Here is a 24,363-nt window from a genome sequence, read left to right as displayed (position 1 = left end):
GGGGGGACGGGGGTCCCACCCGGTGTTCGGTACCTGCATTAGAGCCCGACTATATCCGGATTCGCGCCACGTTGGGCCCCATTTGGGGGGAAGCGCTCCCTACCAAGAATTTTTTCATAGAACTCAAATCCAAGACCTCTGGTTAAAGGAAGAGCAGTCTCATTCACTGCACCCACATCCTTTGGTGGTGGTGTAATTCCTTAGTTATATTGGGAAGTCTCTTATTTTCTTTCCCTTTAATAGTTTCTACTTTCTAGGTTCATAAGGATTAAAATTCCAGTTCCTTTCTTCTAGTTTACTGTTTTTCTTTATTTAATTAATTCATGAAGGTTGTGGAAGACTATAGTACAAAAAGTGAATTATAAAGATATGGTAAACAAACATTGGACTTTTGAATGCAACTAATGCAACACCTGTATCATCACATTATCACTCAATTGTTTTCTAATTATTTCAAGTAAATTAAACTTTACATCAACATTATTTAAAGGTTTTGTATAAGGAGTTCTTAGTTGATCAATGTCCTACTCAGAGAACCAAGAGTTTCGTGACATTTGTCATGGACTAAAACGGGCGAAGTACACAAACAACTATTCTTAGGGCGGCTTTGAATTAAAAATTTTAATTTTAAGACAATTCAGAATATTTTGAATCCCGAAAAATTGAACTGATAAACTGAATGCATTGATTAATTCTTAAACCGGCCTTTTAGATTGCTACGTTTCTATACAAAAACGACAAAAACGCAATAGTTGATACTAAGGCCCCGTTTGTCCGTAAAAAAATTTTTTTTTTTTTTATTTAAAAAAAATGTGTTTGTCCATGAAATTTTGCAAGTTTTTTAAAAAATCGAAAGCAAAATTTTCAAAAATTTGTTTCCTCACTCACAAAATTGTAATATTTGTTTAAATGAAATGAATGCCCAACATGATTTCAAATTCCAAATAGGATTTCTTAACTTAAACTTCAAATGTTATTTTTTTCAAAATTTACGATTTTTATGTCCAACGCCTATTAAGAATCTCACTCGTGTAACACAAGAAAAGGAAGAAAAAAAGTGCAGTTGCTGTACATATAAAATTATTAGAGTAATTATTATCTATCTCTCAATTATTTTTATCACTATTTCACCTTTATCAAGGTCAATCTTTCTAGGGTTGATAACGATTTACGTGGACCTTCTTTTTCTTATACCCCAATGAACACGTTTTATTGCATGGGGAGATAATTGTATACTAATTTATATATGGTCAATTCAATGCTAAATTGACCAGATCCTTTTAAGAAGCTGGCAGTTCATGCAGTGAATAGACTTGAATTCTTAAAAGTGGTAGAGTGATGTATTAAAAATATTTGCTATGCAGTAGCTCTCAAACAATAATGTAATTATTTTTTATATTTTTATACAGTTATCTAGTTCACCAAAAGAAAAATTGTTTGAATCAATGTTTGACTTAAGAGTTATAAATTAAGATAAAAATATAACTTAATTGCTAAGATGGGGTGATAACAATTTATATTAAAATATATATTTTGTATTTACTGATTTGGGGTAAATATTGAATGCAAGATAAGTATTTTCTCTAATTAATTAATTACATCTCATTTGAAAGATATCTAAGGAAAGTTCAGCATCTTGGAAGGTGATATTGCTATTGATCTTCAATTCTGACATTTAAGAAAAATGAGATTTAATTACATTTGTTGGTTCGACGTACAAGCTATTGATTTGTTGGCAATATATAGCAAACATTATGTCACATTAATCATTGCACCTAATAAATTGAAATGTCTATCCTCTTTTCTAATTTGTCACTTTATTTTAATAGTCATCTTGTGACAAAGACGTTTTGATTAATTATCTCCTAAAATAACAAGTACATCTCAATAAAATTTGTGGCCTAAAGCCAAATTTTAATAAAGCGCTTTCTTCTTTCTTTTTTTCTCTTTTTTTGTTTGTAGTGTAGTTATCTTATAAAACATAATATTAATATTAACATTGGTTTCTTTTTTATTCCTATAATTAGTTATCTTACAAAATATAATACGGAGCACTAATGTTTATATTAGTAAGAAATTCAAGTTACTAAGATATCACGTATTTACAATGTGTTACTGTATGGGTCAAAATCTGATCCCACGATAATTAACGAGGCTAATCCCGTTTTAAGTTAATTCATGATTAATTAACGGCACGAACACTCAAGATTGACAACGTTCAACCCGCCTCTAGCTCGGTCGACAAGGCCCTGGCCTACGCGCCGATACAAAAGGCGAGATCTCAACGTGGTTACGGCCACTTATCGCCAGCTCACGAAGCTCACAGCTATAAATACCAAGAGAGGAAACCCCAGAAAGGGGGGCTGCTTCTCGACCACTAGTGAGAGGAGAGAGAAACGAGAAAAGATACCCCTCTTATGGGAAGAGAAAACACCATTGTAAGGCTCTGAACCTCTCCATGGAGAGGCAGACCAAACAAATATTATCAATAAAGGTTTCTAATGCTTCTCCCCCTAATCGTGAGTTCTTATTTTCATGTCTTTCAATTGGTCCAACGGATTATTACGATTTGCTATGATTATCCCGGGATTTAGTTATATTGTTTTGTACTCGTAAGATGTGTAACTTCTTTTGAGCGAACAATTTGGCGCCGTCTGTGGGGATTTCATAGCAAAATCGCGTAGTTCTTCCCTGGACCAAAAGAAAAGAAGCGCCAAACTCGAAAGGGAGCTTGAAGATCCCAAATCAAGATCTAAGTCCTCACTCTCTCTCCAACCTCAGATAGTGCAAGCAAGAAGAAGCAGCAGTCCCCTCCTCTCCTGAGGGGAGGTCTCTGTAAGGCATGCGAGCTCCGGTCGGAAACCGGCACGGAGATATCTCGAGCCGAGATTCGCCTCAAGACAGCCTATATACCCTGGTTGGGAAGACAATGGATAAGCCGCTCAAAGTATCGAATCCAAAACGAGTTCCAATACTCGATACCCACCATATGAGATTCGGGCTCTCTGCCTTCGTCATCAAGACCGACAAAATTCAACAGCAATTGAACCGGGACTCAGGCTAAACGACTTCACCAATGAGTTCAACTACAGTTGAACCGGGACTCAGGCTATGTGCCTTCGCGAAAAATTCAACTACGGTTGAATCACGACAGGCTATGCTTCTTCACTAAAAAGTCCAACTACGGTTGAACCAAGACAGGCTATGCGCCTCCATTAGCGAATTCGACTACGGTTGAACCGGGACTCAGGCTATGCGCCTTCGCCAAAAAGTTCAACTACGGTTGAACCAAGACAGGTTATGCGCCTCCATTAGCAAATTCGACTACGGTTGAACCGGGACTCAGGCTATGCGCCTTCGCCAAAAAGTTCAACTACGGTTGAACCAAGTCAGGCTATGCGCCTTCGCCAAAAAGTTCAACTACGGTTGAACCAAGACAGGCTATGCGCCTTCATTAGCAAATTCAACTACGGTTGAACCGGGACTCAGGCTATGTGCCTTCGCCAAAAAGTTCAACTACGGTTGAACCAAGACAGGCTATGCGCCTTCATTAGCAAATTCAACTACGGTTGAACCAGGACTCAGGCTAGGTGCCCTCGCCATTAAATCCAACGAGCTCGACCTCGCTCGAACTACCAGGATGGACGCCTTCGTCCTCAACTTTAGCAAGTTCAACCACAGTTGAACCGAAACTCAGGCCAAACGCCTTCATCCGTGAAAGCAAAGCCCGACCTCCAACAAATCGAGGCGCAGGGTAGGCACCCTCGCCATTCAAGTAAGTTCTCCCAACTCGAATTAAGACTCGGGCCGCGTAAAGTTCGGCCCCGGTCAAACTACGAGGCCGCGTTTTTTACTGTCACGACCGGTAGTTCGATCGCGTCCGAACTGGGACTAAGGCTAAACGCCGCTATCGCCCAAATAACGGCCAAGACTCGCCCGCACCGAGTTGAAAAAGTAAGGCCATCAATTATATCATGGCTAAGGCCATCGTCGCCAACAGTCGACCTAGATTCGACTAAGGTGAATAAACGACTCGACGACAGTCGAAGTCGCCTACATGGCTAAGGCCGTCAATTATATTATGGCTAAGGCCATCGTCGCCAACAGTCGACCTAGATTCGACTACGGCGGATAAACGACCGCCGACGGTCGAATTTGCCTTTGTGGCTAAGGCCGTCGAGTCTATCACGACTAAAGTCGTCGGTTTGAATTCGACTAGGGCCGCCAACACCGACGTTCACCAAAAAGCACAACAAAAACTCTTAAGAACGAAAGAAAAACAGTGACACAAAACAAGCACAAGACAGGCAATAGACCAGAAAACTTATATATTTACAAAGTCAAATTGCGGGTCATCCCCGCTTACACCCGGCCAAGGCCGATCAATACAAGAAATAAAAAGAAAAACTACAAGAAACTCCTAAACGCCAAACGGCGAACAAGACGAGAAAAAATGCATCATCATCTTTTTTACTCGGTGCCGTCCGCGCCACCGTCTGCACCAGCGTCAGCCTCGGGCGTCGCCACATCAAAACCACAGTCAGCACGGGCCTCACGAGCCTTCTGACGCGCCCCCTCGAAAGCAGCTTTGGTCACGACGCCAGCCTCCCACAAGCTCTTATATACATCACGTTGGGCCTCGGCAAAGACCCAAAGTTCTCGAGCCTGGCTGGAAGAAGCGGCTTGATCCCGTAGCCGCTGATTCTCTTCTTCCAAGGCCGTGATTAGGTCCGCCATGACCTGGGCGTCCTGCTCGAAGACACCAATCCGCTCCTCGAGACTTGCTTCTCTAAGGGCCGCGGCATCCCTTTCCAACATCCGCTGGGATTCATGCACGCGGATAGCTTCCCTCAACACCTCGGCCCTCGACGAGGCGTCCCTCACTTGAAGCTTCAACAACGCGACTTCATCCTCCAGCGCGGTCACCTTCCCGCTCCATGCAGCAGTGACTTCCGCCGCCTTCGCCTGGCCCCGGAGCTCGCCCTCAGCTACAGCCCTCTTTACCGCCTCGAGCTCCTCATCCTTTCGGCGAAGCTGCTCATCCCGCCTCGCCAGCTCTTCGACCAAGGCCCGGCTATGAGGATCATCCCTCAAGCGCTCTTGCAATTCTCGTGATCTCGGTAGCGGCGATACTTCTCCAGCGCCCGCAAAAATATCCCCGAGCGGACTTTGGCTCGACGGATGCTCTCCACCTCCAACAGATAAGACTGCAAAGCAAAGACAACGATCAAGATAAAAGAACAAACTTGAGGCAAAGAAGAAACGATCCAACGCAACGGTACATACCCTCAGGCCCATCACGGCTACTTCATTCATCAGCCCGACATCCGTAACGCCCCTCAGCGATGCATTCTCGGCCTCCGAGCATAGCGGCTCGAACTGCAGCACCAAGTTTTCCCCTTGGAGCAATAGGTTCAATTCCGTGGGAACTTCGATAAGGCGAGATCGCCCCTCTGCGCGCACCGCTGAGTTGGTAGAGCCTTCCTGAAACATACGGACGTCGTCGGGATCCAAGTCGGATTCGGACTCATCCTCACCCACTTTAGCAGCCGCTGAGGAACTGCCTCCCGTCTCAACGACCGGAACCACCAATTGAGCCGCCGAAGCGACGGTATCATCACGGCCTAAGCCAACCGGGGCAACCCCCATTGTTTGTTCGCCCTCAGGGGCAGGCGCCGCAGCAGCACTCATCTCCACGTCTGCCGGTGGAGAATCCAAATTAATCACCAAAGGAGGAGCCGGCGCGAATGCGACCCTACGCCTCATCGACAGTCTCTCCTCCTCCCCATCTGATGACGACTCCGCTCTGGGGCGCACAACCCCTGATTGCCCCTCGTCCCGAAGTAGGGTCCGTGATGGAGAAGAAACCGCTGAAGACTCGACTGATGCCGCCCTCGGTGTTGAGCGCGGCACTGGCGCTGCAGTAAGCCGAGCAACTGCACCAGGCCGACAGAAGGCCAACTGAGGGGCCCTGACGCGGCGCATCCTCCCTAATCACAAAAAACAAGGTTAGTAAATAAAGCTGAAACAAAGCAGAACAGAAGGAAAGATCGATTTTTTACCTGCTACGGGCCTACGGCCATGCCTCTCCCAGAAAGAAGCCCACGTACGTATCCCCCTCGTATGGGGGAGCATGGCATCGACCCATTCACGTATCCAAGACAATGGGGGCAGCGGCGACCTGTCGGCTACAAAAAAAAGGGGCGAGAGTTAACGCTCATAAGCGCAAATCATAAAGGAGAAAAGAAAAGAGGATTCAACCGATTAAAAAAAAACTTACGTGCATGGTTCCAAGCCTCTGGGAACCCAGTAGCATCCGCCACCAGGTGCTTGGTCCTGATATAAAAGAAGTGCTCGAAAGGGCGGGGCTCGACCTCGTCATCCAATCTCATGACCAGGCCCTACGACCCACGTGGGCACGCCTGAATCATGGTACCACGGACTCTCTGAGGAGCGTAGAGACTCAGCACATGCTGCAGCGTAACCTCCCTACGGGCCAATTCCGCGTACTTGATAAACATTGCCAAAAGTTTGTAGAGGGAAGGAGCGAGCTGACCTGGGCACACCCCGTAATAACGGCAAAAATCCACCACCAGCATTGGGAGCGGGATCTTGAACCCCAACCTGAAAGGATAGGCGTAAAAAACGCAGTATCCCCTACGGCCGGTGTGGACCCTCTCCTCGCTTCTAGCAAGAACGATGTCCGCATGGGTAGGAACGGCGCCCTGTTCCCGCAATCGGGCCATCCCAATTTCCCCCATCAAAGGGGCTTCATCCACCGGTTCCTCTCCACCGTCGACGGTGAAATCAATCGCCGGACCTCCGGGCCGAGGAACCACCTCATCAACCGACGGAATTTCGCCGGAGTCTGTCTGTTCCACACCTCCCATCGCCGGAGATGGTCCGTCAGCTGCCAGAAAATCTACCGGAAGAACACCATGGGAAGAACTGCCAGCCATTGGTAATCTACTGAAAACAAATGTTATCACAATCGAAGAAAGAAAAGAAAAGATGAATTAGCAAGAAGACAAAGTTTCCTCAGAATCTCTCTCAAATGAACAATGAAGATATGAGAAATGAATGCCTCAACCCACCTTTATAGGCAACATAAATGGCTTTTGCAAAGCCAATAGCCATCATTAACTGCACGACCAACCGCAAAACGGTTCGGTTCTGTAGCAGCAAGCGTCATTATGACGAGCTCCATAAAGCGGCTTCTCGACCATCCGCCAGCGTACCGCCGTCAGAACAATCGCTACGACCTATGAACACCGAAAGAATGTGCCGAACGCCGTTAAAATTTTGGACGACCAAATACGTACTCGGCGCATATTCATTCCTCACGGCCATCTCCAATATATAAAAGGCTACGGCCATCCTCAATATATAAAAGGCTACGGCCATCTCCAATATATAAAAGGCTACGGCCATCCTCAATATATAAAAGGCTACGGCCATCTCCAATATATAAAAGGCTACGGCCATCCTCAATATACGAAAGGCTACAACTATCTCCAACGTGTAAACGGTTAAGGCCGGTTCGGTTCTGTCGTAGCAAGCGTCATTATGACGAGCTCCATAAAGCAGCTTCTCAGCCATCCGCCAGCATACCGCCGTCAGAACAGTCGCTACGACCTGCGAACACTGAAAGAAAGTGTCATACGCCGTTAAAATTTTGGACGACCAAATACGTACCCAGCGCATATTCATTCCCACGGCCATCTCCAATATATGAAAGGCTACGGCCATCTTGATCTCCAATGAATAAAAGGCTACGGCCATCTCCAATATGTGAAAGGCTACGGCCAACCTCAACATATAAAAGGCTACGACCATCTCCAATATATAAAAGGCTACGGCCATCCTCAATATAAGGAAGGCTACAGCTATCTCCAACGTGTAAACGGTTAAGGCCACCGCCGCCAATAATTCGACTCCCTTATTCGAGTTGTTTACAAATCACAATCGATGAAGTCCGCTCATCGAGCTCGGCCGAAACACGACCTCAATAAGCGGAGGGACTAACTGTATGGGTCAAAATCTGATCCCGCGATAATTAACGAGGCTAATCCCGTTTTAAGTTAATTCATGATTAATTAACGGCACGAACACTCAGGATTGACAACGTTCAACCCGCCTCTAGCTCGGTCGACAAGGCCCTGGCCTACGCGCCGATACAAAAGGCGAGATCTCAACGTGGTTACGGCCACTTATCGCCAGCTCACGAAGCTCACAGCTATAAATACCAAGAGAGGAAACCCTAGAAAGGGGGGCTGCTTCTCGACCACTAGTGAGAGGAGAGATAAACGAGAAAAGATACCCCTCTTATGGGAAGAGAAAACACCATTGTAAGGCTCTGAACCTCTCCATGGAGAGGCAAACCAAACAAATATTATCAATAAAGGTTTCTAATGCTTCTCCCCCTAATCGTGCGTTCTTATTTTCATGTCTTTCAATTGGTCCAACGGATTATTACGATTTGCTATGATTATCCCGGAATTTAGTTATATTGTTTTGTACTCGTAAGATGTGTAACTTCTTTTGAGCGAACAGTTACCTTGGATCTTATTGAAAAAAATATTATTTACCAATATGAAGATTTGAATAGCTTAATTCAAAGTTCTAAAATATTTCTATTGTTAAGAAATAGACCCTTTTTCTTTCTACTTGTTATAACAAGTTTGTACTTTCTGCGATAATAATTATTTTTTATGTCAAAATATGTTAAAAGCCACACTAATAGGCAATTCGCTGTTATTGTAGAGTTTATGTGCAAAAGCCATCTTGAAATTGCAATTTCACTTTGTTCATAATTGGATTGAGCTAATTTTTTTGGGCAACCAACCAGTTTGAAACTTTTTATGAGGGTTGGATTTAGCTGAAAATTTTTACGAGGGTTTTTAATGTCACGTTTTTCCCGCTCTGTTAAGGGTCAGAATTAATTATTATAGGTAACAATATTAATTTCTTATTTGCCCTAGTTGCTTACTTACAAGTTCAGAATTAATTATTCTAGGTAACAATATTAATTTCTTATTTGCCCTAGTTGCTTACTAACAGGTTACAACAACAGCAATAACAACCCAGTAAAAACTCCACAAATGGAGAGAGATAGGATATACGCAGTCTTACCCCCTAAGTTCATAAGGGTTAAAATTCAAGGTCTTTTCTGCTAGTTTACTTTTATTTTTCTTTCTTTAATTCATCAAGGGTGTGATTCGAAGGGGAGTTTTGGAGCAACGGTAAAGTTATCTCTATTTATAGGTCATAAATTCAAGCCGTGAAAGCAGTCACTATCAGGCACTCTACTATCATTTTCATGAAAGTGTGGAAGACTCTCCACTCTAGTACGGAAAATAAATTAGAAAGATATTTGGTAAACAAATGTTGGACTTTTGAATGTAATTAATGCAACACCTGTATCATCACATTATCACTCAATCGTTTTCTAATTGTTTAAAGTAAATTAAACTTTACATCAACATTATTTAAAGGTTTTGTATAATGAGTTCTTATTATCAGTTGATCAATATCCTACTCAGAAAACCAAGAGTTTCGTGACACTTGTCATGGAAATAAACGGGGCGAAGTGAACAAACCGCCAGTCTTACGTCTGCTATTTATGGATTAACCAGGACTTATTTTATTTTGAAAGTTTGAATTAAAATTCTTAATTTCAAAACAATTCAGAATATTTTGTGTCCCGAAAAACTGAACTAGTAAATTGAGATTCACGACGCATCGGCTAATTCCTAATTAGCAGCTTAGAGTGGCTACCTGTTATCATTACTACATAAAAACGCAGGGGCGACTCAATGAAATCGGAGACCTAAAGACAAAAGTTAAGAAGATGTAAGGAAATATTAGCAATTTGATAACGACTGAAAAAATAGACACGATTAATTTAGATAACCAAAAAAATTTTATGGTTCAACAAATTTTCTTTCAAGGTTTTAAATTTTCTTCTAAGTATTCCATAGTATAACATTATTTAATATTTTAAATTTTGAGTTAAATTATTCAAATATTCATATCTATTAATAAAAATTAGAAAAATAACATTATATAACCGATGTAAAAATAATAGCCGAATATATATATATATATATATATATATATATATATATATATATATATATATATATATATATATATACATATACATATATAAATATACATATATACACACACACACACACATTTTGTATGTTATATACAAAAATTATTCAAATTTTATACACTTTTTCGGCTACCAAATGTAATTAGTTTCTGGCGCGGGCTAAAAATGATAATACCTCTAAAATGTATGATAACTAGAACCAAAATATTAATATTTTGCTAACTTAAAAATACCTTACTGATATAAGTAATTATAACTAAAAGAAATTGTTTTGAGAGGCCTTTGACTTTTGGGAGCCTAAAACAGCTTTAGTGGCCCTTACCCTTAACCCACGTAAAAATAGTACAGGCTAGCCAGTTTTCGGATTGGCCATTCAAAAATAGCCAACGTTTTGCAAAGTTATTAAAAAATAGTCACAATATTTTGCTGCAACACGGAAAGTTCCAGCATAATATACTGGAGATCGATGCACTTGTGTATGAACTTCCAGCATATTATGCTGGAACTCCAACAGGCGGAAAGTTCCAACATAATATACTGGAGATTGGAGCACATGTGTTTGAACTTTCAGCATATTATGCTGGACCAGTATATTATACTGGAATTCCAGTATATTATGTTGGAAGTCCAGTATATTATACTGATTTTTGTTTAATTCTAAAAGATATGGTTTTTGTTTAACAATGAGACTATTCATTCTCTCACATGTCGCTGCATGTTAATTAATACTCCCTCTGGTCCACAATGAGTGACCAATTTGCTTTGGGCACACCCATTAAGAAAATACTAAATTCTAGACAAAAATAGTTAGTGTGACTAAACTACCCTTAATTAAATATTGCAGCATAATTATAGTAGGACTTACTTCTCTTCTCAAATGTGAGGAGTAAATGACTTTTTAGGGATACGTACATAAGGGTAATTTTGGAAAAATAATTGAATTTTTTCTTGATTATATAAATGGACACTTATTTTGGAGCAAAATAAAAAAGCAAATTGGTCACTTATTATGGACCGGAGGGAGTAGTATTATTTTATTTATATCACTGGTATATGAAATACCTCAGTTAAATATATTAATTACTAACAGTCGAGTAGAGAAAAATGTATAAAAAAAAAAAAAAAAAAAAAGCTTGTTTCACGTTGTTGTAATATGGTCCAAAGCCATATCTATTGAGAATTTAAGAATGGGTTGACTTATGAAGAGAAACTTTAATCAAATAATTAAGAAGCATGCAGAACATGGACACAATAATTAATATCACCTGTATATCCACCGCAATTTCGCAACAAATTGAAGGAATCATTTTTCACGATCTTGATGAAATATTTTTTTTTAATATTTTGTACTTTCGTTTTTTTTTTTTTTTTAAATTTTTTTCCTTGTTTTTGGGTGGGGTGAACATGATTAACCTGAAATGGTTATTTGGAAGATAGCAGCAGGTTAATTCGTCATAGTCAGGTTGGTTGAACAGCTTTTGCAGAAACATAGATTTAAATATAATTCAGTTTATTATCAAAATCATGTTAGTCTGTCTGGTTTTTTTGTCTGAACCTGCCTCTATATATAACGGTAATTATAGATAATGAATGGTGCTTTCCCTTAAAAGGCAAAATCAATTCCAAATAAAATAAAAACGTTACGTACGTACTTTATTCGCATGGAAATAATATTATCTCAGCTCCTGCATTGGATTAAAAGATTGTTTTTCATTCATAAAATGATTTTCTTTGGTAAACCATAAAATGATCTCAACATGTCGCTGTTAAATGAGATGCAGCCGATCATGAGAAATAGGGAAGATATTTATTAATTATTTGGTTTATAATATTAAGTTAATCTTTAGTCAATTCCGGTATTAGGAGTGAAATTCTAGCACTTTCACGAATTACTATAAACTACATGAAATTGCCCTTATCCCGGTGTTTATATCAAGTAAATAGATGCATGAAATTTATCTTTAATATCAGTTATTTATCACTTAACCATAGTTAGATGATATGCATTTATACTTTAATCGTGATTCTCATTGTTAAATTATTTGGTTTGGTACAAACATCTAATGGAGGTTACTATTTATCATTCTAGTATATTAAAAGTTTAGGAATAAATGAGACCAAATACAATATGAGTTTTTTATAGTCTTTATGGACAAAATTTACAGGAGTTGTAACGATTTTCCTTTTCTTTTTTTTTCTTTTTCATTTCCTTGTATTCCACAAACCAAAATTAGATTTAATCTTTTGTCAATGATAATAAAAGAATAAAATACAAAGCATTAAAAAGAAAAAGAAAAAAAGGCATACGATAAGTGGAGGTAAACGATAGTAATTGATTTTTAGCAATACAAGGTGGACATTTGAATGACATTTCCCTTAATTTCTGAAACAGACCTTTAAGCCTGAACCGGTCCACTTTAATTAATTTTTTGGTTATTTTTATACACATAAAAATTTTACTTTTTAGCATTAATTAACAATAAAATTTTCCATATTAACCTTAATTTGTTCATTGAAAATATAAGAAATACTCTTAGGCTCTTTACTCTAATGGCAACTTTGAAAAAGAAGAAGTTAATTCATTCTTAATATCTGAAAAACTCAAATATTATGGACCACAAAAAAGGCCAAAAAAATTAATTAAAGTGGACCGGAAGGAGTAATATTAAGTAGAGAACAATAGGAGATTAAAGGGCGAGTTCAATATTCATCGAATTTAAATTTTCCGTAACTAATCTTAGATTTTCGGTCTAAAAAAAGGCATTATTTTGGTCAAAATGATTACAAGGAAAAAGATCTAACAAATTTAGGCATAAAGATTCCATTTCTCTTCTAAAATTATCCTTATATTTTATGGTAACGTATTCGTTCCAAATTTGGATACCTAATGAATCTATGATTCAAGATACGTCCAAATTAGAAATTGCCACGAAATTACTCTTTTTATTTTGTTTCTTTTTTTCTGGTACACTTGGTACTTATCTTGCAACAACACAACATAGACCACTACTTCAAAATGTGGTCAAAATTTGTAAAAAGTACATCTAATTTAACAGTCAGTTTTCAATTTAGTACGATTAGCACAAGTTGACAAACATATAACTTCTTTTATGTGGAATTATAGTTTGAGGTTTATATTGTACATAGTAAAATAATATTGTGTCGAGACAGTAATCGTAAAGTTTTTTATTCAAAAAAAGTAATGGGAAAAATTGACTTTCTCTAAACAACAATCCTTTGTTTTTTCAAGAACCGAAATCACTCGAGCATCTCGCATTCATACAGACTCGAGGAAAAGCTACACCCTAAAAGGTGCGATATAGACAATATTAGTGATTATTTTTACGGCTACAAGATAAAATAACGTGTATCACATGTCTGGTGAGTTATATCCACATGGACTGTGCCACGTAGCATGTATTCACCAATTTGTTTATTATAAACTGAACTTATTCCAAAAAAAAAAACTATAATTATTTCAAGAGTCAAGCAAAAAGGTTTATCATATTTTTGTTAGGTGTTTGTTCAGATTTTCTTATCATAATTGGTTTTCCTATTTCATGAAGGAAAGGACAACATATTTATCATAATTGGGTTTTTCTTTTCCTAGAGGAAAAATATAATTCTTCCATATTTGGCTAGTCCATTTTCTTGTAGGAAAAGGTTTGGAGTTCTATAAATTGAGGATCATTCCTTCTCATTCAGTAGCATCCACAATATAGCCACATGGGGTTTGAGAGTCATGTTTAGGGGGAGAACTTTACAGGACAGGTGTTAGTGTGTCACTTGTGTTTGCCTCTTCGTAAGGTTGTTCTCTCGATATCTTGTACTCTCCTTTATTATAGTGGATTGCTCATCTCCGCCGTGGACGTAGGTCAGTTGACCGTACCACGTTAAATGTTTGTGTCTCTTTTGTTGTTGGATTTATCGTCGTTCAAGGTTTGCTTTGCTAGCTTCCGCATGACACCTGATTTTTCGGTCCTAACAAGTGGTATCAGTGCCTTGGTTATTTATCCGGGTTGTTACGGAATGGAGGCGAATATGAGCAAGATGGTATGTTTAAATGGGAGAAATTATAATGTTTTGGAGAAACAAGATGAAAGATTTGTTGTCGTGAAGAAGATGCATCTACCCGTTTTTTCAGCTCATAAACCCGAGAGTATATCCGATGAAGATTGGGATTTCGAGCACCAACAAGTATGTGGATATATACGCCAATGGGTTGAAGATAATATTCGCAACCATATTGTGAACGAGACACATGCGAGATCATTGTGGAAAAGGCTAGAGGCTCATTATGCTTCAAAAACTGGGAACAACAAGTTGTTCCTGCTAAAGCAATTGATGACCTTTAAATACAAGGAAGGCAGCCCTATCCTTGATCACATAAATGATTTTCAGGGCGTCCTTGATCAGCTTTCTGGAATGGGAGTTAATTTTAATAATGAGATACAAGGACTTTGGCTTCTTAATACTCTCTCAGACTCTTGGGAAACTCTTCGTGTTTCTTTGACAAATTCAGCTCCTGAAGGTAAGGTGACCATGGAATATGCCAAGAGTGGTGTATTGAACAAGGAAGTAAGGAGAAAATCTTTGGGTTCGTCCTCACAAGCAGATATCTTGGTTACACAAGACCGGAGGAGAGATAGAACAAGTGGCTTGTGGAATAGAGGTAAAAGTAGAAGTAAGTCAAGGTCCAAATACTATAATATTACATGCAACCACTGTGGCAAGAAAGGACATATCAAAAGGTTTTGCCGCAAGTTGAATCAAGACATTAGAGAAGGAAAGAAAGCTGAAAATAACGAGAACAATGTTGCTGATATTGTTCGAGATGACCTTCTTTTTGCCTATGATGAAAACATCATCAATTTGGTATCCCACGAGACGAGGTGGATAGTAGATTCTGGAGCTACCTCACATGTCACACCAAAAAAAGATTTTTTTCTCATCTTATACTCCTGTTGATTCTAGAGTGTTAAAGATGGGCAATGCCAGTGAAGTTAAGGTGTTTGGTGTTGGCACAATTTGTTTGAAAACTAATAATGGTTCAACGTTAGTTCTTCAAGATGTCAAGCATGCTCCAGACTTTTCTTTCAATTTGATGTCCGCAGGAAGATTAGACGATGAAGGTTACCATAATGCCCTCTTTAATGGCCAATGGAAGCTCACTAAGGGCTCGTTAGTAGTGGCTCGAGGAGTCAAGTCTGGTCATTTATACGTGACACATGGTGCTATTCTTAATGACTCAATAAATCTGGTGGAAAGTGTTACTTTATTAGAATTGTGGCACTGAAGATTGAGTCATATGAGCGAGAGGGGGATTACGTGTTTGGCTAAGAAAGTTTGCTTTGTGGAGTGAAACAAGCAAAGCTGAAAAGGTGTATCCATTGTTTAGCTGGCAAACAGAAAAGGGCTTCCTTTCATAGCCATCCTCCCTCAAGAAAGCCCGATTTATTGGAGCTAGTACACTCTGATTTGTGTGGTCCTTTTAAAGTAAAGTCAAAAGGTGGTGCACTTTACTTTGTGACCTTCATTAATGATCATTCTCGTAAGCTCTGGGTGTATCCTTTGAAATCTAAAGGTCAAGCACTTGGCGTGTTTAACGAATTTCAGGCCTTAGCTGAGAGACAGACGGGGAAGAAAATAAAATGTATTCGCACTGACAATAGTGGTGAATATTGTGGTCCCTTTGATAACTATTGCAAGGAACAAGGAATTCGTCATCAAAAAACTCCGCCCAAGACGCCTCAATTGAATGGTTTGGCAGAGAGGATGAATAGATTTCTAGTTGAGAGAGTTAGATACTTGCTTTCAGAAGCTAAACTTCCAAATACATTTAGGGCGGAAGCACTTAACACTATTGCCTATGTTATCAATTTGTCTCCTGCTGTTGCTTTGGATAGTGATGTTCCAGACAGAGTTTGGTTTGGCAAAGATGTTTCTTATGATCACCTGAGAGTTTTTGGGTGTAAAGCTTGTGTGTATGTTCCTAAAGATGAGAGATCGAAACTGGATGTCAAAACTAAGCAGTGCATCTTTATCGGTTATGGTGAAGATGAATTTGGGTATCGTTTTTATGATCCAGTTGAAAATAAACTTATTAGAAGTCGTGATGCAATATTCTTTGAAGATCAAACTATTGAAGATATTGACAAAGCTGAGAAGATAGATTCTCAGAGTAATGAGAGCTTAGTTGATATTAGTCCAGTTTCAATTGCTAAGGCACCTATTGCACATGAAGAAACCCAAGACAATGATGGAGATAGTGATCAAGATCAAAATGATCATCATGGTGTAGATGTTATGGATGCTCCAGTTGATGAAGTTGTGGTTGGTCAGCAACTAATTCCTGCATAGGTAACTACTTCGAATGCTCCTGAAACCTCTCTTAGAAGATCTACAAGGGAGAAACAAAAATCCATGCGCTATCCTCCTGATGAGTATGTACTTTTGACTGACATGGGAGAACCTGAGAATTATGATGAAGCCATGCAAGATACTCATAAAGATCAGTGAATTGAAGCCATGGAAGATGAGATGAAGTCACTCCATGAGAATGGCACGTATGAGTTAGTGAAATTGCCGAAAGGTAAGAGAGCTTTATCTAACAAATGGATATTCAGAATAAAGCAAGATAACCATAGCTCTGCGCCTAGATACAAGGCGAGGTTAGTTGTTAAAGGTTTTGTCCAGAAGAAAGGAGTTGACTTTGATGAAATTTTCTCCCCTGTTGTGAAGATGTCTTCTATTTGTATGGTTCTAGGCTTAGCTGCAAGTCTAGATTTAGAGGTTGAACAGATGGATGTCAAGACTGCTTTTCTTCATGGTGATTTAGATGAGGAGATTTATAAACCTGAGGGTTTTGTAATTAAGGGAAAAGAAAATTATGTCTGCAAATTGAAAAAGAGCTTGTATAGATTGAAACAAGCTCCAAGGCAATGGTATTTAAAGTTTGAATCTGTCATAGAACAAGAAGTGGTATCAGAGCGAGGTTCAAGACATGTTCATCTTGGCGGGTTCAGTTCTAGCCGCAACATATTTGACGATAATCGTGATTTTGTCTGAGGCCAAACATATAAATAGAAAGTATCATTGGATAAGAATGACCGTGGAAGAGAAATTATTTGAGGTTGAGATGATACACACTGATGAAAATCCTTCGGATATGCTGACAAAGGCGGTGGTTGCAGATAAACATGAATTTTGCAGAAAATTGGCAGGCATGAAGCCTGTCAATAGTTCCTCTACTTGAAGACACATTTGGCCCCTTGGCTGGAGGGGGAGTTTGTTGGGCACATGCCCATGTTGTCCAGCCAAAGGCCCAATGGCCTAATCCTATTCTCTTTTGGTTTCCGTTCCTATTCGAAATTGGATTCGGTTTTTGTTCCTATTTAGAGTTGGTTTTGGCTACAGGGAAAGCACCACTCATGATCTATAAATAGGGCAACTTTGGAGAATTATTCTATGCTCATTGATACAAGTCTTTGAAAGACTTAAGCACATAAGAGTGATTTTTGAGAGAGCTTTCATCAAGAGAGAAGAGAGAAGAAAAGTTTGTTTTGCTGCAGATTTTTATTCCGACCAGCCTACTTCAAATCACGTTTTCCGATTCGTTAACTGTTGGATCGGGCTGAAATTTTGACTGAGTGTTTGTAACATCTTGGTCTTGGATTTGAACGGTGAAGATCGGATTTGGAGGCTCGTAGCATCTGATTTCGAGCCTCGAACAACAGCTTCGTTTTTGTGCATTATACTCTTTCTTCAATTGATTAGTTGTTGCTCTTGTTACTATTGTTGCTCCGTGTTTGGCACTTGTTGTGTAGCTAATTTGGAGAACTTTTGTAACCCTCTTATTGTTATAGTAGAGCCTTTTTGGATCTTTGTGATCCCGTAGTTTTTACCTTCGATTTGAATGGTTTTCCACGTTAAAATTTGGTGTTATTTATCTTCTTTATTTTCGGGTTTGGCTCTTTCTCGACATAACAATTTTTTTGGAAAAATATTTAAAATATTAACTATTACTATTATTATTTATATAGTCTATTTATATAAATTTTATTTTTATAATTTGAATTTTTATATCTAAACTCATACTAGAAATTAATCAGTTTAATCTTCCGACTCAAAAAAGTTTCACATAAATTAAAAGGGACAGAGTATTAATTTTGTCTATTTCAGAAATGTTAAGTTGATACATGTGCCTCCATCCCCTTAATGCCCCCACCCCTAACCCCAGACTAAAATAAAAAAGAAAAAGAAAACAAAAATTCACCACCCACCCAAAAAGATAAGGAAAATATATTACTACTGTTTTTGGCAGAAATAATTCCAGGTATACTCCTAATAAGATTCCTTTATTGTTCATTCATTTTTGTAACATAACATCCTATATAAACACATGTGGTAACGCCAAGCTGGTAGGCTAGCCATATATTTCAAAATTTTCATTAGGGAAACAACGTAATATAAGAGAAGAAGAAGAGAAAGAGTTATTTGCAGAGAAATAGAGAAGATTTTAGTTTTCATTTGGCTATGGCTACAAAAGGGTTCTTGATTTATCTGTTTGCAGGTTTTTCTGTGGCGGTTCTATCAGTTTTCTTTGTCCAGAACTTTCAAGATGGAAAATTTACACCAAAATTTTATCAAAGTTCCAATCTTTTGCAACGACCCATTGGATCTGAAGATAAAGTTTGGCCGGTAATTCATGTTTCTTGTTATAATCTTCTATATATATGCCTGTTTCTTGTTTTTCTATGTCCAGTTACAAACATGTGGTATAACGGAAACAATCTCTCTGCCCTCCTAGGGTCGGGATAAGGTCTCCACATGTGAAAATTCTTGGGGTTTTATTATTCTATGGTTTAACGGAAACAGACTCTCTGTCCTCCCAGGGTCGGAGAAAGGTCTGCGTACCCACCTGTGAAAATTCATTGAGTTTTATTGTTGTTGTTTATAGTTACAAACATGTGGTATATACATAAAACAAGGGTAGCCCGGTGCTGAGCTTCCGCTATGCGCGAGGTCCGGAAAAGGGTCGGACCATAAGGGTAGCCTTCCCTTATATTTTTGCAAGAGGGTATTTTTATGGCTCGAACCCATGACCTTATGGTCACATGGCAGCAACTATACCAGTTACGCCAAGGTTCTCCTCCACAGATGTGGAGCAAAAAAGGGTCTTGATTTACCTTAAAAGGTTTTTGGTTTTTTTCCCTTAATTTTCTTGTTGCAGGAATTGAAATTTAGTTGGAGAATTGTTGTGGCAACAATAATAGGATTTTTGGGGTCAGCTTGTGGTACCGTAGGAGGTGTTGGTGGAGGTGGCATTTTTGTTCCTATGCTTACTTTGCTTCTTGGATTTGATACAAAATCTGCTGCTGCTCTTTCCAAATGTAAGCATTCTCTCTTTGCATTTCATATAAGAGATTAATAGCATTACAATTCGTAAGCAAAGAGTTATTCGGTATCTGTGTTGGTAATGTATAGCAATATTCAATAGAATATCGGGAATTATTGAAGAGGAGTCTTGGAGCAATAGTAAAGTTGTCTTTGTGACCTATAGATCACGGTTTGAGCGGTGGAAGAAGCCACTAATAGGCTGTCTACATCACACCCCCTGGGATGCAGCCCTTACCCGTATCCTGCGTGAACATGAGATACTTGTTTTTTTTATTTTTTTATTTTATTATAATTGAGAATTGTGCAAGCTTTACAAAATAAAAACAAGTGACTTGGATGAGTAAAAGGTCAGGAAAAGATATGGTTGTAAGTGGGGTAGATCTGGATTATTTGTATTTTCTTTTGTGTACACTTTTCATTCTGTTGAAAAGTTGATTTGCTTTTTTACAGGTATGATAATGGGGGCATCAGCATCATCAGTATGGTACAATTTGAGGGTACCACATCCATGCAGAGAAGTACCAATACTTGATTATGATTTGGCTCTATTATTTCAGCCTATGCTCATGTTTGGCATCACACTTGGTGTTTCTCTAAGTGTTGTCTTCCCTTATTGGCTCATCACTGTCCTCATCATCATCCTCTTCATGGGTAAATTTCGCGAAATTTAAATTTTATATACTGACATATATCATCTTAAAGATAATTATATGAAACCGTCCATAGGCGTAGATTAGTAATTTGGCAAATAAGACAGTATACCTGCTGCAACGTGTTAAAATACAGAACCAGTATATATAAGTTATCATCCTTGTTTTCTAATGCAATTTGGATTTGTGTTGTTAATTAATCTATTGGTTTTTGTTTATCTGACACATTGCTTAAAACTACACTAATTGTATTTTATTGTTTGGTAATAGGGACTTCATCAAGATCATTTTTTAAAGCAATTGAGATGTGGAAAGAAGAAAGTATTCTCAAGGTTAGCTCTACTAATCCAATGATTTAAAAGGGGCTTTTGCTTTCAAATGTACTTAACATATATATAAATTACTTAAACAATATCAATGAGATTAAGAATGTATTACTAAATTTTTTATAACAGTCAAATAGTTACAGTTGATGGTAACTAATTCTTCATCTGTGTTATTTGTATGGAACTTGCAGAAATCAATGGAAGAAGTTCCAGTTAATTCACGTGGTGAACGTATGTCGTCCAAGAACTGAATACACTTCTCTGTCTTTTTTTTTTTACTTAGAAAAAGTAACTACTGATTTGATCCTAGTTTAAATTAGGGTAATATTTGTTAGTTTTACTTGCTTTCTTTCAGTTATTGTTATTGATACAATGTATGAGCCACTGGTCCCTAGGGAGGAGAAAACACCACTGGTAAGTTAATTTACTACATCAAATGGAGAATTTTCTGTTTTTGGCTCCCATTTCTAAGCTTATTTTATTGATTCTAATTGTCTAATTTTGATATCTCACAGGAAATTTTTAAGTTCAACCTTAATTTGAAGAGAATTATGGTGCTCTTTCTAGTATGGTTCATATTTCTGCTTCTTCAAGTGTTCAAGGCAAGTGAACCCTCTACCTTCTTATTTGAATATACTTGTTTTTTCTCTAAAACATATTTACTAGATTTAAACACGCTAAAAATTAACTTGTCGATGAAATGCCTATTGGTGTGCACCTAAACTTAACTATTTTTAACCTGTTTACAGAACGATCTAATGGCTTGTTCTCCATTGTACTGGGTGCTCAACTTACTACAGGTACATAAATATCAGCAGCAAGGCCATTCTGCCATTTATAATACCCTGTCGCGTATTTAAGTCATTTATATAATATTATCTGTGTATGGTGAGGTCGAGTCTTATAGAATGCATTTGCGTTTTCAGTTCCCAGTAGCATTCGCAGTGTTTGGGTATGAATGTGCGAAATTGTACAAGGAAAGCAAGAAGAGGAGACTAGAAGGGAATACCCAGTCAATATGTGAGGCTGACATTCAATGGACTGCCACAAACCTTATCTTCTGTGCCCTTTGTGGCATATTGGGAGGCACTGTTGGAGGATTGCTTGGATCTGGTGGTGGATTCATTCTTGGCCCTCTTCTTCTTGAGATTGGAGTTATCCCTCAGGTACGGCCATTGTCGTTACCTCAGTTATTAATTTCTTGATTATGATATCCGATTTTGGACAGTAAAGATTCATATAGCCGACTTCAGCTTACTTGGCATTGTGTCGTAGTAGTAGTAGTTGTTGAGTTAGGATGTACATTCTACACATTTTGTGTAATAGAATATGGTTGAGTGCCAGAGTTTTTGCAAGAAGTCAACTCTAGATATGAACATACTTGGTTAATTATTGCACATGATGTATGTCAATCACTAAGATTCTAAAACAATATGTACCTCTTGTTGGAAAGCCTTTACTCTTACTTTTTAAGTACCTCTTGTTGGAAAGCCTTTACTCTCACTTATGTCTCCTTTTGAAAAAATTAGTCACTTCTTCTAAACTTTACCATTATTTAAGTACATTTAGTATGTGGCCCTAGTGGGATACAAATAATAAAAGGTAGAGAGGGATTGGTAGGGGGCCTTGTAACATTCCGACAACTCTAGTATCGCTATAGCGTCCATTTTCAACTAGAATTTAAGTTACATATCCTAGTAAATTACCTGTTACGACAACTTGTAACTTTCCAACAACTCTAGTATCGCTAAAGCGTCCATTTTCAAAAAGAATTTAAGTTACATATACTGACAGTATAAAGATTTTTTACACTATTAATGTAGTATAAATTGTCGTAACAGGTAATTTACTAGTATTTTTTACAGGTTATCAAGTAATACTAATTATAAAGTATTATCTGTAACTGCATAGAACTTAAACTCAACTCGACTCGAAATAACAAATGCTATGGTAAAGATGGCTGTTTCAATCAATTGGGAAATTAACAAAAAAGGACATTGTTTGTTACTTCTACAGGTAGCTAGTGCAACAGCAACATTTGTGATGATGTTTTCCTCATCTTTATCAGTTGTGGAGTTTTATCTCCTCAAGAGATTCCCAATGCCTTATGGTATATTCTTAGTCTCAACAAGTTTCTTAAATTTTTCACATAAATCTTGTGCTTTATTTGCAATATTATCTACAGGACTAACTTAACTCATATTGCAGCTCTATACCTAATGAGTGTATCTATTGTTGCTGGCTTTTGGGGACAATGCTTCATTAGAAAACTTATCGCAATTTTAAAGAGAGCATCACTCATTGTATTCATACTTTCTGGTGTCATTTTCGCCAGCGCTCTCACAATGGGTAAGTCAATAAACAATTCTTGAATTTCATATCGCCGTAAAATAAAATATTGTAAAGTTGTCTTGGAGCCTTGGAGCAGCGCTAAAGTTGTCTCCGTGTGACCTATAGGTCACGAGTTCGATTATAGGTCACGAGTTCGAACCGTGGAATCAGCCATTGATGCTTGTGTGAGGGTAGGCTGCCTACAGTACACCCTCTCAGGGTGCGGCCATCCACCGGACCCTGCGTGAATGCGGGAAATTTGGTGCACCCGGGCTGTCCTTTTTTTTTAATATCGCCATAAAATATTGAATTGTGACCATCATATTTAAAAACTTAAGCTGTTACAGAGAGCATACGTTTAATATCTATCATACTAATTATGTCCCGAGTCTCGACATAAAATGAAGAAGCAAGAAAATGATTGATTTTGTTTTCTCGATTTATGCTATGGTTACAGGGGTGATCGGGATAGAGAAGAGCATCAGTATGATACATAACCATGAGTTCATGGGGTTCTTGGATTTCTGCAGCAGTCAATAATTTGTGTATTTCAACTAGCAAATTATTGGTGAACAAGAATGGCACAGTTCAGTAAAGACTATAAAAACATACATGTAAAGAGCAGCAGCAACAACAACAGAAGGGATGGTGGCCAATACATTATTGAACCAACCATTTCAAGAAGTCATTTTATTATAATGTCCGTGAGTTAGCTAGCGCTAACGCCGGCCAATACCACCTCTATTTTCATTTTTTCTTTTGGGTCGTAAAATCTTGTGCTTGCTCTATAGTTGTATCTGAGTGTTAGCTAGCGCTAACACCAGAACTATTTCTATGGTTTGTGTCTGGGTGTTAACTAGCGCTAACACCAGCATTATTTGGTTAATATTCATGTGTATGTTAATGGTTCTGTTCGAGGGTTAGCTAGCGCTAACGCCAACAGTCCCTACACCAATACCATTAGTATTTCGCGATGTTATAGTGGTCACTTCAATTGTTTTGGAATGAAGTTTGTGATTCTTCTATTAATTTTACTGTACAATAGACTTAATGTGGTCCGACCCTTTTTCAGATTCCACAATAGTAACAGTTTACTGCACCAGGCTGCTCTTCTTCCTTGACAAAATCAAAAAGATTTCTGTACTCAAAGAAGCAGAAAAATCCTAAATAAATTCCAAGTACCAATGTAATGAGAATAATGTAATTTCTTTGTACTGATTATAGCAGTCTGTCTATTTCAGAATGTTTCAAAGTGTTTAATATATTCGATTTATTATTCTGTACCACTCTCACAAGAAAGTTCAAATTATTTAAACTGTAGCATTTGACAGATTATTCAACCCCCGAACAATCATAATTATCGGTGGGAGTTTGGTTCGTAGCGGGTATTTGTTTAATCATTCAGATAGTAACTGATGTTTTTTTTGGCTATGCATTACACACCTCATGTGGATCTAGCTTTCAATAGCGTAGAACACATAAAATTTTAACTTGAATTCTTTTATTATCAAACTTACTCTTTAACTGATGCAGAGTA

The 24,363-nt window shown here is 38.3% G+C and overlaps 1 protein-coding gene across 1 annotated transcript; it reads left to right on the top strand.

Moving 5' to 3' along the window:
* On the top strand, nt 18,480-24,047 carry LOC109229712. The gene is made up of 12 exons (XM_019395244.1): nt 18,480-18,820; nt 19,353-19,512; nt 19,970-20,170; nt 20,440-20,501; nt 20,687-20,726; nt 20,851-20,909; nt 21,011-21,097; nt 21,245-21,295; nt 21,422-21,661; nt 22,512-22,605; nt 22,704-22,844; nt 23,284-24,047. Exons 1-12 carry the CDS (start codon nt 18,656-18,658, stop codon nt 23,364-23,366), a joined length of 1,383 nt encoding a protein of 460 aa, XP_019250789.1. The 5' UTR covers nt 18,480-18,655; the 3' UTR covers nt 23,367-24,047.

Source organism: Nicotiana attenuata, chromosome 7 (genome assembly GCF_001879085.1).
Source record: "Nicotiana attenuata strain UT chromosome 7, NIATTr2, whole genome shotgun sequence".
Lineage (NCBI taxonomy): Eukaryota > Viridiplantae > Streptophyta > Magnoliopsida > Solanales > Solanaceae > Nicotiana > Nicotiana attenuata.
This window is presented reverse-complemented; position numbering and strand designations above follow the sequence as displayed.

Coding starts and splice junctions, on each gene's coding strand:
- LOC109229712 (XM_019395244.1), top strand. CDS start 18,656: ATGGCTACAAAAGGGTTCTTGATTTATCTGTTTGCAGGTTTTTCTGTG. Junction 18,821..19,352: donor CTGAAGATAAAGTTTGGCCG/GTAATTCATGTT, acceptor TTCTTGTTGCAG/GAATTGAAATTTAGTTGGAG. Junction 20,171..20,439: donor CATCATCATCCTCTTCATGG/GTAAATTTCGCG, acceptor GTTTGGTAATAG/GGACTTCATCAAGATCATTT.